Source organism: Mirounga angustirostris, unplaced genomic scaffold, assembly GCF_029215605.1.
Source record: "Mirounga angustirostris isolate CCGP_5_RB_7025 unplaced genomic scaffold, mMirAng1.0.hap1 SCAF_1, whole genome shotgun sequence".
NCBI lineage: Eukaryota > Metazoa > Chordata > Mammalia > Carnivora > Phocidae > Mirounga > Mirounga angustirostris.
Genome location: NW_026991709.1, coordinates 96,059,029 through 96,075,488, shown reverse-complemented (window position 1 = coordinate 96,075,488; position 16,460 = coordinate 96,059,029). Strand labels below are relative to the sequence as shown.

Here is a 16,460-nt window from a genome sequence, read left to right as displayed (position 1 = left end):
AAAATTCTTCCCATTAAAGGCATTTGAACATACTTTCTTCCGTACCCCCGCTTCACACACCTGCCAACTTCTTCCATCCATGGGAGCTGAGATGATTAATCCCATAGAAGAAACAAAGACAGAGGGCGACAGCATCACACAGTCATACCAGAAGCTTTACAAACCATGCTTTACGAAGCAAGCAGAGGTTTTCATAAAAAGCACTTCATAAAAGTTCTGTAAGTAGCGTTCACAAGTCAGATAAAATCCCAAAACCCTTTTTAAAAGGGTAAATAACTTTGGTGATAAAATTGACAAAACTTCAGCTGAACCAACCCAAGATTAAAAAAAAAAAAAGAATGAAAATATATACCACTAAAATAAGCCATAGAAGAGTACGCTACTAATGACCTGATAGAAAAAAGAGAGGATTATAAGAGAATATCATAAACAGTGGAAGGCCAACAAAGTAGATAACCTAGATGAGATTCCTAGACAAATTCCTGAGACAAAGATATTACCTAAACTAACTCAAAACCAAATAGAAAATCTCAGCAGACATATAATAAGTAAAATAATTGAATTTGTAATTAAAAAAAAATTCTCACAAAGAAAATCGTAGGCCCAGATGGTTTCACTAATAAATGTGACCAAACATTTGAAGAATTAATACCAATGCTTCTCAAGCTCTTCCAAGGAAAAGAAAAAGAAAAAGAAAAAGTAGAGGGGATACTTTCCAAATCGTTTCATGAAACCAATACTGTCTTATGACCAAACCCACACAAGGACATCGTAAGAAAACTGCAGCTCCATATCCCTAATGAATACACATATAAAAATCTTCAATTAAACATTAGCAGAGAATCCAACATGTAAAAAAATTACATACCATGACCAAGTTATATTTATACCAGAATGCAAGGCTACTTTAACATACAAATATCATCAATGTAATATTCTACATTAATAAAATCAATGACAAAAACTGTATGATTATCTCAATAGACACCAAAAAAGCATTAGACAAAATCCAACATATTTTCATGGAAAAAAAAAAAAAAAGCTCAATAAACCAGTAACAGAAGGAAACGTCTTCAACTTGATATATACAAAAAACCCACAGTGGCTATCATACTTAATGGTGGAAAACTGAATGTATTCTCCCTAAGATCAGGAACGTGATGACGATGTTCACTCACACCATTACTATTCAACAACCACACTGGAATTTCCAGGAAGGGAAATTAGGCAAGAAAAAGAATAAAAGCAACCAGATTGGAAAGGAAGAAGTTAGACTATCTTTATTAGTAGATGACACGATCTTAAACATAGAAAATCCTAAATAATAATAACAACAAAAAATGATCAGAACCAATAAATGAGTTCAGTGAAGTTGCAGGATATAAGATCATTTTTTAAAAAATCTATTGTATTTCTATACATTAGTAATGAACAATCTGAAAATGATATCACCAAAAGCAGTCTTAGGAAAATACAAAGACAAAACACATGCTATGATACAGTATTCGTAAATTATCCATCTGATAAATGTATATATCCAGAATATATAAAGAACTCTCAAGGGGCACCTGGGTGGCTCAGTCGTTGAGTGTCTGCCTTTGGCTCAGGTCATGATCCCAGGGTCCTGGGATCGAGCCCCACATCGGGCTCCTTGCTCAGGGGGGGGCCTGCTTCTCCCTCTCCCACTCCCCCTGCTTGTGTTCCCTCTCTAGCTGTCTCTCTGTCAAATAAATAAATAAAATCTTTAAAAAAAAAGAACTCTCAAAACTCAACAAAATAAACCCAACAATAAAATAGGCAAAAGATTTTAACAGATACTTCACCAAAGAGGATATATAGGTAGCAAATCGGTATATGAAAATATGCTCAATATTATTAGTCATTAGGAAAATGTGAATTCAAACCACAATAAGATTTAAAAAAAAAAAAAAAAAACCTATTAAAATGGCTAAAATTAAGAGGGGAAAAAAATACCCTGATTATACCAAATGTTGGTAAGGATGTGCTATATCCACATGATGAAATATTACACAATAAAAAGATAAACTACTGATGTATCTCAAAATAACCAAGCCAAGTTAAAGAAGTGAGACCAAACAGAGTACATACACACTGTATGATGTCAATTATATAAAACTCTAGAAAATGCTAACTATCGTATGGTGACAGAGAGCATATCAGTCACTACCTGACAAGGAGAGATGGGAGGGATTGGACAGGGGATTACAAAAGGGCACGAGGAAACTTTTGAGGATGGATATGTTCATTATCTTCATTGTACTGTTGATTTTTCACAGTATCTAAATGCATTAAAATCTATCCACTTGGGTATTAATATGTGCAGTACATTTTGTGTAATTATACTTCAATAAAGCTGTTTGAGAAAAGAAGAAAAAAGCAACATTCTTTAAAGTTCCATGTTGACTAAGTGTAAAGGAAAGGCTAAGAGTTAGTCATCAGTCCTGGAAAGAAGACACAATGCAACATAATCATTATACAATATAACAACACAAATATTACATTATAATAATAGAATGCTACACACAGATACAAAAGAAAATCTGGGCTTGAACTATGTTGTGATACATACAGTTAACATTAACACCCGATCCTTAGCAAGAACGAACTGGACCACTCTAGAGGCAGCAAAGACTCTGAAACAGGTTCTGAAATCAAGCTGCCTCTGTTTACAAGTCTTGCAACACTGATTACATCCTGCATGACCTGGGGCAAATTCCATAACCTCCCCTTGCATAGTCTCTCATTTTTAAAATGGGAATAATATCTACCTTATGATGATCTTGAGAAGATTAATAGAGCAGGGCATGTCACATAGGAAGCAAATGATGATGACGATGATGATGTTCAAGGCATTAGAGCATACCATTTCCCAGTAAAAAGAACCCGGGTCTTTGGAGAAATGGCCAATTCTGGGTCTGGCATAATAAATATGGAAGATGATCCTGGAACATTTTGTCATACCGGAGAGTAAAGAAGCTTTCAAAGACTAATATGCTTATATCAGAAAAAACTCAGAAGCTGACTTGTATTCATCCCAGTGTCCAAAGATGATACAATTTTAAGGATGGGTTAATAACTCAGTGGACTGAAACAAATCAAACTGGTTAAATTCATGAGTTTATAATGATACTGATAATAATAATGATAGTACTCATTTTTCATCTTTAGAGGATTTTGAATGCTGGTAAATAAAATAAAGAATTACTCATTTATCCTGCCTTTGGTCTATGATTTGTACATTATAGCTGAATAATTGACAAGGGGAATTTCTTTTTATAGAGGCATTTCAGCTTATAAAGAGGAAATGATGAAACTAGAATGTCATCATCTTGCAACCCCTAAACAAATTGATAGATCAAGGAATAATTGTGATAACTGATAATGTCCCAAGAAAAGAGAGAACAGGCATTTTGTGCTTCCCGACTGAGGAACCCCTATTCCAGAACAGACCATTCTAAAACTGATCAAGTCTTTAGATTCGACTACCAATATACCAGAAATATGGGGAACAAGTAGACATGTTCAACAACCCTATCTAAATACAGTCCACAAAATCCAGACTGTGGGAAACTCTAAAGGACAAACACCTCGTTTCTTTAACAAAAATAGCAACAGCAAGAACAAAACAATGCAACAATAAAGAAGAGGTGAAGAAAAACATGTAGATCAAAATAGACCCATCAACAATTCACAACGATTTGGACCTTATTCAGATTTGAATTCAAACAAACTATCAAACAAGGAATTCACAGACTATTAAAAATTATCAGACAAGAAAATATGCACATGACTGAATATTTGATGATAGCAAGGAATTACTTTAATTGATTTTAAATGTGATAGCAGTACTATAATTATGCTAAAAAGGGAGACTTTTTTTTTAGAAAAATGGAACATTTACAGACTAAATAATTGCATGTCTTGGGTTTCAAAAGTAGGGAGATATAGATGAAACTAGATTGGCTGGAATTGGAAATGGTTAAGGGTAAATATTGGTTCTTAATACTATTATCTCTGCTTATGTGTATATTTAAAAATTTTCATAGAAAGTTTGCCATGTGCTTAATATAAAATACTAAGAACATGGATTCTTTAAGCTTCATCCTTCCCTCACAAACTGATTTTCCTTTCAACATGCTATCTTACTTATAGGTAGAGTCATATAAGGATATTTGTACTTAGTGGGCCCTCCCGATCACAATTAAGAAACTGACTAGGACAGTGGTTAAAATCAGATAAGCAATTCCCTGTAATTGCATTGAGTTGTGCCACGCACTGTTACAGCCTCTCAGCTCTACATATAGACCCATGATTCTACTACAAACTATGGAGTCCAGAAACGTCTTATGAGCCAGCAATGCAGCATGGCCACGTTTGGGACAGAGCCAAGAATCTGAGTCACTATCAGCTGTGTCCTTTAAAGGTGCCCAAGAAACCAGTTTGGGAAATCGAGTAGCCCACTTGGCTCTATTTGCATTCCCTCCAGGTGAGAGGAGAGGCACAGAAAGGTACTACAGCTCTTTGTCACTGCCAGTGTTATACTTGATATTGGTCAGGAGCCCTGTCTCATCATTTTTTTCCCCTTTTTAAGCAGTAAATTTAAGGCGCCTGGTGGCTCAGTCAGTTAAGCGTCTGCCTTCGGCTCAGATCATGATCCCAGGGTCCTGGGATTGAGTCCCATATTGGGCTCCCTGCTGCTTCTCCCTCTACTTCCTCACCCCCACTCATGATCTCTCTCTCTCTCTCTCTGTCTCTCTCTCTCAAATAAACAAATAAAAAAATCTTTAAAGAAATAAAGTAGTAAATTTATTTATTAAGATTTGGTACCTTGTTTACATTTTCCAGAGAAACCAGACTTGTCACCCACAGGTGTTTAAGCTTGGTGGTATCTGAAGTGATGGGAAGTGTTTCTTGCAGCTTTAAATTCTCTCCCCAGATTCCTAATAGGCCTTCCTTACTGATGGTCAGATAACGACTTGAACTTTTTAAGAATATTACTTTTTGAATGGTGTCCTTGTGCTTCACTGGGAGGAATTCAAGGTCTTTCCACTGGGGAACCACAGTTGCCTTTGCTCGTTCGTCTTTCTCATAAAGTGCTAACAGCATAAATGAAGTCAGCTTGTCCCAGTTAATGAAGCCATCTTGGGCTACATCCACTTTGTCAAAGAGCTCCCCATATTCTTCCTTTGTGCCCCAACCAACAATCTCTGTCATCCTTTGCATAAACTCTTCTCTGGACATGCAAATGGTTTGACATGGCTCTGAGGGCTAGAAACAGGAATAAAAACAAGACAACAGTGAAGGCATCCATAAGTACTAGAGCATTGCCCTATCCCCAGATGTGGACCTAATCAGCAAATCTTCCAAGATGCAAAGACAAATGTCTTTTACTCTGTAACAAGACTATATTTAAGTTAATTGGGACCGGGAAGCACAGAATTGACAGGGCTACAAGCTGACATTTTCGATAACAAATATCCTTATAACTGGAAAAGGGAAGCAGGAGAGTCAGAGATTTGATATGAGATGGAAGCAGCAGTCAGAGTAATGTGGGGCTATATTCCAAGGAATGCAAGCACCTCCGGAAGCAGGAAAAGGCAAGGAAACAGAGTCTCTGCTAGAGCCTCCAGATGGAAGGCAATCCTGACAACACCCTGATTTAGCCCTGTAAAACCCATTTTGGACTTGTGACCTCCAAATTAAGATAATAAATCTGTGTGTTTGAAGCTACTAAGCTTGTGATAATTTGTTATAGCATCAGTAGGAAACTAGCATAGTGGTTTACAGAAGATGGATAAACAGAGTTGAGCACAGCCAATAAAATTATACCACACTGAAACTTTAATCCAAAAGCAAGAAGTTCACTTCCGTAAACACATCATTACAAATACACCATGACAGTGAAATCATAAATGGTTGATTTTGTTATTAATGGTACTTATGCTCTATAAAGTGTTTGCAAATACTAAATTAGCAGATACTGAACCATAGTTCTGAGAGGAAATACAGAGTTATGTTTCTATGAGCCCCTGGTCACAATATTTTCATCATTTGATCAATTCATAATTTGTTGGTATGTTTCCATTGAAAGACACTTAATTTAATATATATAGTTAATTTACTAATATTGAATTCATGACCAACTGAATAAAGCTTATCTAACACATGTATCATGTATTTTCTCCATAAGGCACATCATAGCCTTCTTGCACTTAGGAACACTAAACAGAACTTTACCACCACACTTGGGGGCCATTTTTAAACAGCGAAATCACCAACAAAAACACAAAATGCAAAAAGAACTTGGCACTAAGTAGACCACAAATAGGATATTTGTTTGCAGTATGAGAGCTAGAATAAAAAGGCAGAGTGTCACGTTGTCTGCCCTCAGCCTGGAATATGTACATTGGAGGCTGAAATCTTTTGCCACTCCGTACATGTCTGCAAATGACCATGAAAGAGTCTCCAGTATTAATTTTGGGGTTACAAATAAATTTTAGCAAGTAGGCAAACTCACAAATACAAAATCTGTGCATGAGAATACTGTTAATATTATTATTATTTCAGGGATGCCTGGGTAGCTCAGTTAAGTGTCTACCTTCGGCTCAGGTCATGATCCCAGGGTCCTGGGATCAAGCCCCGCATCGGGCTCCTTGCTCAGCAGGGAGTCTGCTTCTCCCTCTGCCTGCCGCTCCCCTTGCTTGTGTGTGCTCTCTCTCTCTTTCTCTGTAAATAAATAAAATCTTTAAAAATTTTTTTAATTATTATTTGAAATAATATTTAAAATAAGTTTATATTTTACTACTTAATAGGCTGTCTAGTTTGGTGATATTCATGATGAGAGAACCTACTTTTCCTACTACCTTGGAGCCAATGAGTCAGGATTGATAGTAAGCACTGGGAGAAAGCATATTGTAGAGCAAGTCATAATTGTAGGTTTAAACTTAATTCCACCAGTAATTGTGAGACCTATTGGCAAGTTACTTCACTGCTGAGCCTTAATTTCTCCATCTGTAAAGTGGATATAGCAATATCAGCCACAAGAAAATTGCTTTTAAAATTAACTGATATATCAATAGATGTAGAAAAAGCATTTCACAAAATTCAATGCCATTCATGAATTTTGAAACTCTCAGTAAACTAAGAATAGAGGAGAACTTCCTCAACTTGATAAAGAATATCTACCCCAAAAATGCACATCTAACATCATATTCAATGGTGAGAAACTGGAGGCTTTCCTACTAAGATCTGGTACAAGGCAAGGATACTCCCCTCATAGTTGCTTTTTAACATCATAATGAAAGTTCTAGCTAATGCAACAAGATAAGGAAGTAAAAGATACAAATATTGGAAAAGAAGAAATAAAACTGTCTTTGTTACAGGTGGCATGATCATCTATGTAGAAAACCTGAAAGAATCAACAAATAAACTCCTGGAACTATTAAGACTGCAGGATACAAGGTTAATATACAAAGGTCAATTGCTCTGCTATATACCAGCAAACAATAAGTAGAATTTGAAATTAAAATCACAGTATCATTTATTTCAGTATCCAGAAAAATGAAATGCATATAAATCTAAGAAATACGTAAAAGATCTATATGAGGTAAACTACAAAACTCCAATCAATGAAATCAAAAGAACTAAATAAATGAAAACATATCTCATGCTTATAGATAGGAAGACTCAATACTGTCAAGATCTCAGTTCTTCCCAAGATATTGGGAACTAACACAATATTGAAGGACAAGAACAAAGCTGGAGAACTAACTCTACATGACTTCCAGACATACTATAAAACTACAGTAAGTACCACAACGGTGTGGGATTGTCATAAAAATAGACAAAGAGATCAATGGAACAGAGATCCCAGAAACAGACCCACATAAATCTAGTCACTAGATCTTTGACAAAGGTCCAAGGCAATACAATAGAGAAAAAATAATATTTTCAACAAGTGGTGCTGGAATACCTGGACATCCACATCATAAAATATGAATCTAGACACAAACCTTATACCTGTCACAAAAATTAACTCAAAATAGATCGCAGCCTTAAAACTATAAAACTTATAAAACTATAAAACTCCTAGAAGATTACATAGAGGCAAACCTAGATGACCTTCAGTTTGGTGATGACTCTTTAGATGCAACACCAAAGGCACAATCCTTGAGAGAAAGAATTCATAATCTGGACTTCACTAAAATTAAAAACTCCTGCTCTATGAAATATAATGTCAAAAGAATGAGAAGAAAAACCATAGACTGGGAGAAAATATTTTCAAAAGATATAGCTGATAAAGAACTCATCCAGAACATATTTTTAAAATTCTTAAAATTTAACAATAAGAAAACAAACAATCCAATTTAAAAATGGGCCAACGGCCTTAATTCATATCTCACAAAAGATATACAGATACGCAAAAAGCGTATGGAAAGAAGTTCCACATCATATGCCACCAGCGAAATGACAGGTGTCTTTACACACCCTATTAGAATGGCCAGAAATCTGGAATGCTGACAAAACCAAATGCTGACAAGGATCCAGAACAGGAACTCTCAGGCACTGCTGATGGGAATGTAACATCATACAGCCTCTTTGGAAGACAGTTTTGGTGGCTTCTTAGAAAACAACATATTCTTATTATATGATCCAGCAATCATGCTCCTTCGGATTAACCCAAATGAACTGAAGACTCGGATTTTCACACAAAAACCTGCACACGGATGTTTAGAGCAGCTTTATTTGTAATTGCCAATACTTGGAAGCACCCAAGTTGATGTCCTCCAATGAGTGATGGATAAATAAACTGTGGTATATCCAGAGAATAGAATATTATTCAGTGCCAAAAAGAAATGAGCTATCAAGCAATGAAAAGACCTGGAGGAGCCTTAAATGCATACTACTAAGTGAAAAAAGCGGATCTGAAAAGGTTGCATGGTATGATTCCAACTACATGAAATTCTACAAAAAGCAAAACCATAGAGACAGTAAAAGGTTCAGTGGTTGCCAGGGGTTAGAGTGAGGAAGGATGAATAGGCAGAGCATACAGGATTTTCAGGGCAGTGAAACTATTCTGTATGATACCACAGTGGTGGATATATGTCATTATGCATTTGTCCAAACCCCACAGAATGAAGAGGACTAAGAGTGAGTCCTAATGTAAAGTGTGGCCTTTGGGTGATTATGATGTGTCGATGTAGGTTCAACAGCAGTAACAAACGTACCCCTCCGGTGGAGGATGTGGATAAAGGGGGAGGCTGTGCATGTTTCAGGGTAGGGGAAATACAGGTAATCTCTGTTATCTTCCCCTTAATTCTGTTGTGAGTCTAAAACTACTCTAAAAATATAAAGTCTTAATTGAAAAAAAAAAAAGATGAGCTGAGGTATTATGTGTGCAAAAACTAAGTAATCAAGCATTTAATAGAATTTGGTCTAGGCTTTTGATTAATTAACTTTCTGATAAATAATTAGTATCCAGCCCTTTGAACTACTCAGAAGTCCATCATTCTTTCCTTTGTTACATTATTTTTAGTCCAAAACGTTTAGAGAGATGGAAATTTTTCAGTGACCCAGATTTTAAGTGTGGAGAAAGAAACCTGATCCTAAAAACACTCCATTTGAGCCAAACTGCAAACTGTTTCTGAACGCTATGTCAATGTTGATCTTTTATTTTAAAACTGTTACATAATGACATCAACCAGCCTCTTATATTTATGTTATTATCTTATACTATGTTTAAAACATTTTCAAGCTGAATCTCAGAGTATTTTCTTATGAGTTAGTGATTTTTTTTCTAAGGAGAGGAAACCATTTTGTCTGATAAATACCAAAATAAGTCTTTTTTATATCCTAGAATATGGAATTGCAAATGGACCATAAACAAAGACAACAAACTTTCTTCTCTAAAGTAATATACACAATCAACTTTATAATTTTCTGCGTATTGATAATGCCAATATGCACCGGGAGAAGATTTGAGGAATACTCCCAATTAATGAAGTTTGACAGAAAAGAGCAACTATATAATATACCAGACAGTCCTATTATTGATTGTTCACTGATTTAAGTTTGAAAATAAAACCAATTTTTGCCATTCCTTTGGTTAAAATTTAGGAATTTGCTATTACTAAAAATTTCTAACGTGGTTCAAGAATCATTATGCCTTGATCAGTATGTGTTTTGTGTTTATTAATTCTATTATATGCCAGCTTTAATAAATTAGTTCAATGTACAATGAAAGCCTGTGATCTTTTACACAAACTTAAAAGCACAAATGCATTAACTTTTACCACACAGTTAATGCTCATTTTATCAGTGGCTCCCAGTTATGTTCTGAGACAAGAATTAATTCAGTCATCCCATTATATTATACACATCATACACTGTGGCAGGAGGATCGTGTGGTTGTGCACTTGGAGCTCTAAGCCTCAGCCTTAGTTATTATGCCTCTAAATAGGGATAATGATAACTACCCGTTAGGGCTGTTATCAGGATTAGCTGATAATTTATGTGAACCACATGGGATAATTTAAGGTGAGTATAACACATTTATACACAATAAATGTTAATTCCCTGCTAACTAGTTTAAAGAATAGAAGGACTCTCTATACAATGTCATCATGTTAGCAATGACTCTTCTCTAAGGATTTAGCTAAATTCATTTGTTGATATGAGTGTGTGTGTGTGTAAGGATTTGGAAGTGTACATAATTACTAATTTTAGTAACTTGATCCTATCTATCAGGGGTGGCTAGTTGCTAACTAGACGCTTATAAGAGACTTCTCAGTGGGTCCAAAGAATATGTGAAGGAGACCCTACTGACAGGATTACCTGAAGCTCTCGGTTTCTCTGACCACTGTCTTCATGGCAGCAGATGCTGGTTTTGAGCTTCAGATGCACTAGCAACTGTACGCACGGTTTCAGCGGCTCTTCCTCAGATATAAAATGGTTCTAAGTGAGCTCAGCAAAAGTAAAGTTTACCTACGTGTTTCCAGAGACCAAGACCCTTTCATACAGATGAGACCAACATTTTGTCATTGTGAGCCACTTCTGCTACTTTATGAATTTTAGGTGAGCCAGAGGTTTCTAGCCTGGACTTCTTGGCAGAGGGTAATTCCACAGGAAGAAAGATAAAACAGTCCCTCAATCTAAAAATGAGCTTGCATATACCATGATTTAGTTGAGATAAACTCTCAATCTGTATTAGATTCAGCACTGAGTGGCAAAATAACTCATTTTTGAGCCATCTTTGGAAAAAAAATACATATATATATATATATATAAGTATACATATATATCTAAATTAATACCAATTTAGTTAACATCTGGGTATTATGCCTGACTTCACTACATAATATTTGTGTGATCCTAAGTCAGTCATAACAATTCTCAGGGTTTATATTAGGGTCCAAATCTGCATATAAGGCCATCTTTACATTAAATAATTTTATTCCAACTTTATTATTGTTGAAGTCACATCCACAGCAAGCTAGATTCACAAGCATATATTTAGTATAGCTAGGGAAATATTAAGAATTTAGGAAATTTGATTTCATTATAAAACATAAGCATAAAATAATTAATTCTCAGTCCCTTCAACTGAAAACTTAATTTGACTTTAATAAGAAGTATGGCTTCAATATAACCTTCTTCCCATAGACAATTTGTTCCAATTTGAATGTAGACTTTCCAAACAAAAACTCCTAACAGTGTTTGAAAGTATACCCTTCACTTCTATTAGTCAAGATTCTCTGGTATTTTGGAGGTAAAAATTTGTACCCCAGCATCTCTTAGAATTTCCCTTATGATAAAAGTGAACAGTGCTTTATCTAATAGAAAACATATTCTCATTCAGCCCTTCTAAGATAATGTTTCTACATTTATTTTGCTATATCTATTTAACTATTGAGCAATACAAATAACCCAGTATTGCTTCCAAGTGTTCCTACAAAAAAGCTAATACACTCGGCAAGTCTGGTTGATTATCTCAGTGGTCGTAACTTTAGACATTTAGAAAATCTTCCTGTCTTCCTGAAAGACTTTCAAAGAATATTCTAAAAATCCTTTCCTTTTGCCTAGAAAGCATTTTCTGCAGATATAGTCAGTTCTCATGAGCTTTTTTTTTTTTTTTTTTTTTTTTTTAAAGCATGGACTCTGTACAACTCCCTTCAGCCTTTGAGATTTGTAAGATTTGGATTTCACTGTACCTTCTGTGAAAACTAAGCACTAAACCTCCAAAAATATACCCTTTGTAAGAAAGTTGACAGCCTTTTTTAAAATTGAGATCATGTACTTTCAATTAGCAATGTGTTAAGTGTGCCCACACATTTTTAAAATTATTTAGTTTTTTGCACAGAATAATTCATAGAAATTTATTATAGAAAATACAAAATATAAATAAGCCAAAATTTAAAATCCTCCATAATGCCATCAGCATGTCAGATTTTTTTTTTTTCTGGGCAGAAAGAGAAATACTTGTGTATTATTTTTCAAATGGTGTCATGATATACATATCTTTGTATGCTGCATTTTCCACTTTACATCAAACTGTGAAGGTGTGCCTTGTATAGTATATACTGGTCTTTACCATCATTTTTAATGGCTGTAAAATATTCTGTGGAGAAGACATATAATTTATGGCCCCCATTATTGAAAATTTCAATTGTTCCCAATGCTTTGCTGTTTTATATAAACACCCCTGCCTACAACAAACATCCCAATACATACATCTTTGCTCCCTTGTCCAATTATTTCCTGAGGGAAATTCCCTAGAAACAGAATTGCTGAGTCAGAATTTAACCATTCTTAAAATTTTTGATATATCTTACCAACTTCCTCCAAAAGGTTGAACAAATTTACATTTCCATCAGCAAAGTCTGAGATTACCTATACCCAAAATCCTCACTGAGCTCACTCCTCTTAAGACTCACCAATTGCTTGCTAAAAAATAGTTCTAGTAAGCCTAAACATTTACATACTTGCTGGCAAAACAAAGCAATACATTCTCAAAGTGGACACTTAATTTTTTTTAATTCTGCTATCTTTTAGGAATGCTGTTTATGTTTGTTTTTTCCTTAATTTTTTCCTAAAATTAATGAAATGAGGAAAGAAAGTTTTTCTCCTTTTTTTCCCTACTCTGTAAATAAGGGCTCGCCGAAGATAAGACTACAAGTCCCAGTTAAAAACTATGGAGAGACAACAATCCAATATACTCAGAAATCTAGGGATTTTCTTCCATACCAAAGCAAGCAGTGGGTTAACATGTGACTGACCCAGAGTTCACTGCCCTCATTCACTGGTGAGGATGTGCTTCCAGATCCTGAAAATTAGTGACAAATTGTGAGATGTAAGCCACTCGGAGGGATACTTTCACCCATCCATGGATCCATTCATCCATCCTTCCACTGATCTATTCATTAATAAGTATATATTGAGCTTATACACCACACAGGGTAGAAAGGGGTAGGTTTATTTATTCATTCACTCAACAAATATTTATTAAGTGACAGCTCCATGCTGAACACTATTTTAAGCACTCAGCATCAAGGTCTGTGCTCTTCAAATACACTTCAGGAGAAAGCCTCGGTGTGCTGGTCACAGTGAATGACACATGGTTTCAGGTTACCAAAAGTAATAGGAACACAAGAATCACACTAATTATTCTCTTCCCTAATTTCAAACTGAATTTAGAATATACCCATGTCAAAACCATTCCATAAACAGAAATCTTTCTTGGACCAGAAAGCTTTCCTTAGTTTGAAAGCTTTTTATTTTTTTCTTTCATATCATTAGAATTCTGCGATGCTTTTTTTTTTTTCTCTACATGAAAAATAGTTTCTAATAGAGTTTCAGAATCTTGTTTTCCTCAGGATCTGCTAGTTTTATCAAGCATTTCACCCAAAATAATATTTCTTCTGTCAAATATTTGGCATGATTTTTGGGTAATGTTCCATGACAGCTGAATGAGTATACACTGTCAAAATGCATCCTTTCCCCCTATCTCTATAATTAAATTTAAAATTAACATGCTGCTTTCTCATGCTTCGTTCTGTTACACTTGCCTCAATTTCCCTTGGTTCTGAAGCCTATTGGTTATGAATATGTATTAGCATTTGCTGTCAAACCCTGTGAACATCTTATGGAGCAGAAGATTAGATATGTTATTTTAAAACAGATGCATCAGTTTAAATCATCCCCTGCAATGTTCACCTACCAGTAAACTTTCATGAGAGACTGAACAACAGAACAGGAGACACTAGTCTGCCAGCCAGGGTTCATATAGCCTTTTTTTTTCTTGCTTCAATGAATTTTAGTCAGTATTAATTTCATTTACAGTATAATAGCAACGATTCAAGAGCTCACCAGTCTGAACAGAGTTAAAATTCCATGACTAACAAAGACACACTGCCCAACCAAACTTTGCTCTTCATATCCTCTTTCTAGAAAACTAATCTCCCTTGGGGCACTTGGGTGGCTCAGGTGGTTGAGCATCTACCTTTAGCTCAGGTCATGATCCCAGGGTCCTCAGATGGAGCCCCATGTCAGGCTCCCTCTCCCTTTGCCCCTCCCCCTGCTCATTCTCTCTTTCTCCCTCACCCTCTCTCAAATAAATAAATAAAATCTTAAAAAAAAAAAAAAAAAGAAAGAAAAGAAAACTATCTCTCCACCCACATTTACCTGCCAGAGGAATGCCCTTCCCTCAGATGGCAGCTTGGATGTTACTTCGTCCAGGAAGCCTTCCAGGAGGCCCCTCCCCAATGCAAGCAATGTGTTCTCCCAATACTGTTCTTTTCCTCAGGGCACGGGGCAGTTAACAGAGTAACTGCGAGTTCACTTATTGGCATACCCTTTTGTGAGGGAAGGTCCGAGTCTAAGTGGTTTTCAACTCCCACAGGATAGACATCACTAAGTGCCTGTTGCTAGAATGAGGAAATGAATGAATATATTTTTAATATGCTCTTCCATGTTGCAGAAGAGATGCTTGTCTGTTTTACTAATAACTTCAAGTTTGAGAAGGAGGCCAGAGTAATGAACAATGGTCAAGTTATAGAATAATACTGTATAAAATGTGGGAAAATCGGAAGAATTCTAAGTTTAGGGTTGTTCATGATGAGAAAAGGGACAAAAATGGATATCAGACCACTCTGAGCAATGTTCTGACTCTGCCCAAAAGCTCAAATGGAACTGGACAAATCCCTTCATTTAGATTTTTGTATCCTTGCCTGTAAAATGAAGGCAGGAAATTATGTCTCTATAGTCTCTCTCTTAACACTAAAACTCAGTGAAAGGAAGTTGATGGAGAAGCACTACTTAGTAGACGATCAAAGTATTTATAAAAAGCATTGCTTTTAAATTCAGCATTGTTAAACACACATTTAGAGCAGTACCACAGAATTTGTACGTTATTAAGATATACTGACATTTTAATGACATTTATCTTTGCACTGAATTATGGTATAGATAAGGTGCCCACAAAGCCATTTCTTCTGCCTTACCCAGCTACAAGCACAGTTCTATTTTTCCGTAATTGAGACCTCGATACACACAAATACACACATTTTTCATTTTAGAATATGATTATACACTGTTCTGCAATTTTCTTTTTTTTTCACTGAACAGTAAATCTTGACAATTTTATATGCCTGTCTTATTCTTTTTAATAGCTTAGTAGGCACACACCATAATTTATTTACCCATTCATTTATTGACAAATATTTGGGCTGTTTTAAATAGTCCATTTTACTGACAATATTACAATGAATATTCTTATACATATATTTTTTTCTGCACATGTCATTATTTAGGATAGCATATCAAATTGAATTGCTCCTTCAAAAAGGACACATTTGATACATTTTACATTTAATACATTCTGGAAAATGGCCTACCAAAAAAAGCTTTGACAATTCACAGTCTCAATAATAGTACCCATGTCCTGGATTCTTTGCCAACAATATAGATTAGTAAACTTTTTAATCTTTGCCAAGCTGATGAATGAAAGATGAGGTCTTCTTTTTTTTTTTATTAGAGTTTCAAATCAAATTCCTAATAAGTTTGAGGATCGTTTCACACGATCAGTGATCACTTGTGTAGCATTCTTCCTTGAATACATAAAATATGATAAAGTATGTAAACATAGTCTATGTAGAATAGAACTCGATGTGATATGTATATGTGCATTTATGGGTAGAAATGAATAAAAAATACACTGGAAAGATGCAACATGAGAGCAGTTACCTGGACCAGAGCAGTGCAACATGAAAGCAGTTACCAGAACAATGGTAAAGGGGACTTTGATGTGTGACTTGACTTTTTACAATGAGAATAGTGTATTCCTTCTAACTTTGCTTTAATAACAAAGGGACTGTTAAATAAATAGGAATCATAAAGGTGAGTGAAATTGTATTTCACTGGCTATAATCTCTTTTTCTCTCCCT

At 35.3% G+C, this 16,460-nt stretch overlaps 1 protein-coding gene across 1 annotated transcript in view; it reads right to left on the bottom strand.

Annotated features, from left to right (window-relative positions):
* Positions 1-16,460, bottom strand: part of WDR49 (WD repeat domain 49) — a 141,620-nt gene that overhangs the window by 113,766 nt on the left and 11,394 nt on the right. Inside the window, 1 exon segment of the mRNA XM_064585743.1 lies at positions 4,849-5,289. Coding sequence (XP_064441813.1) covers positions 4,849-5,289 — 441 coding nt within the window.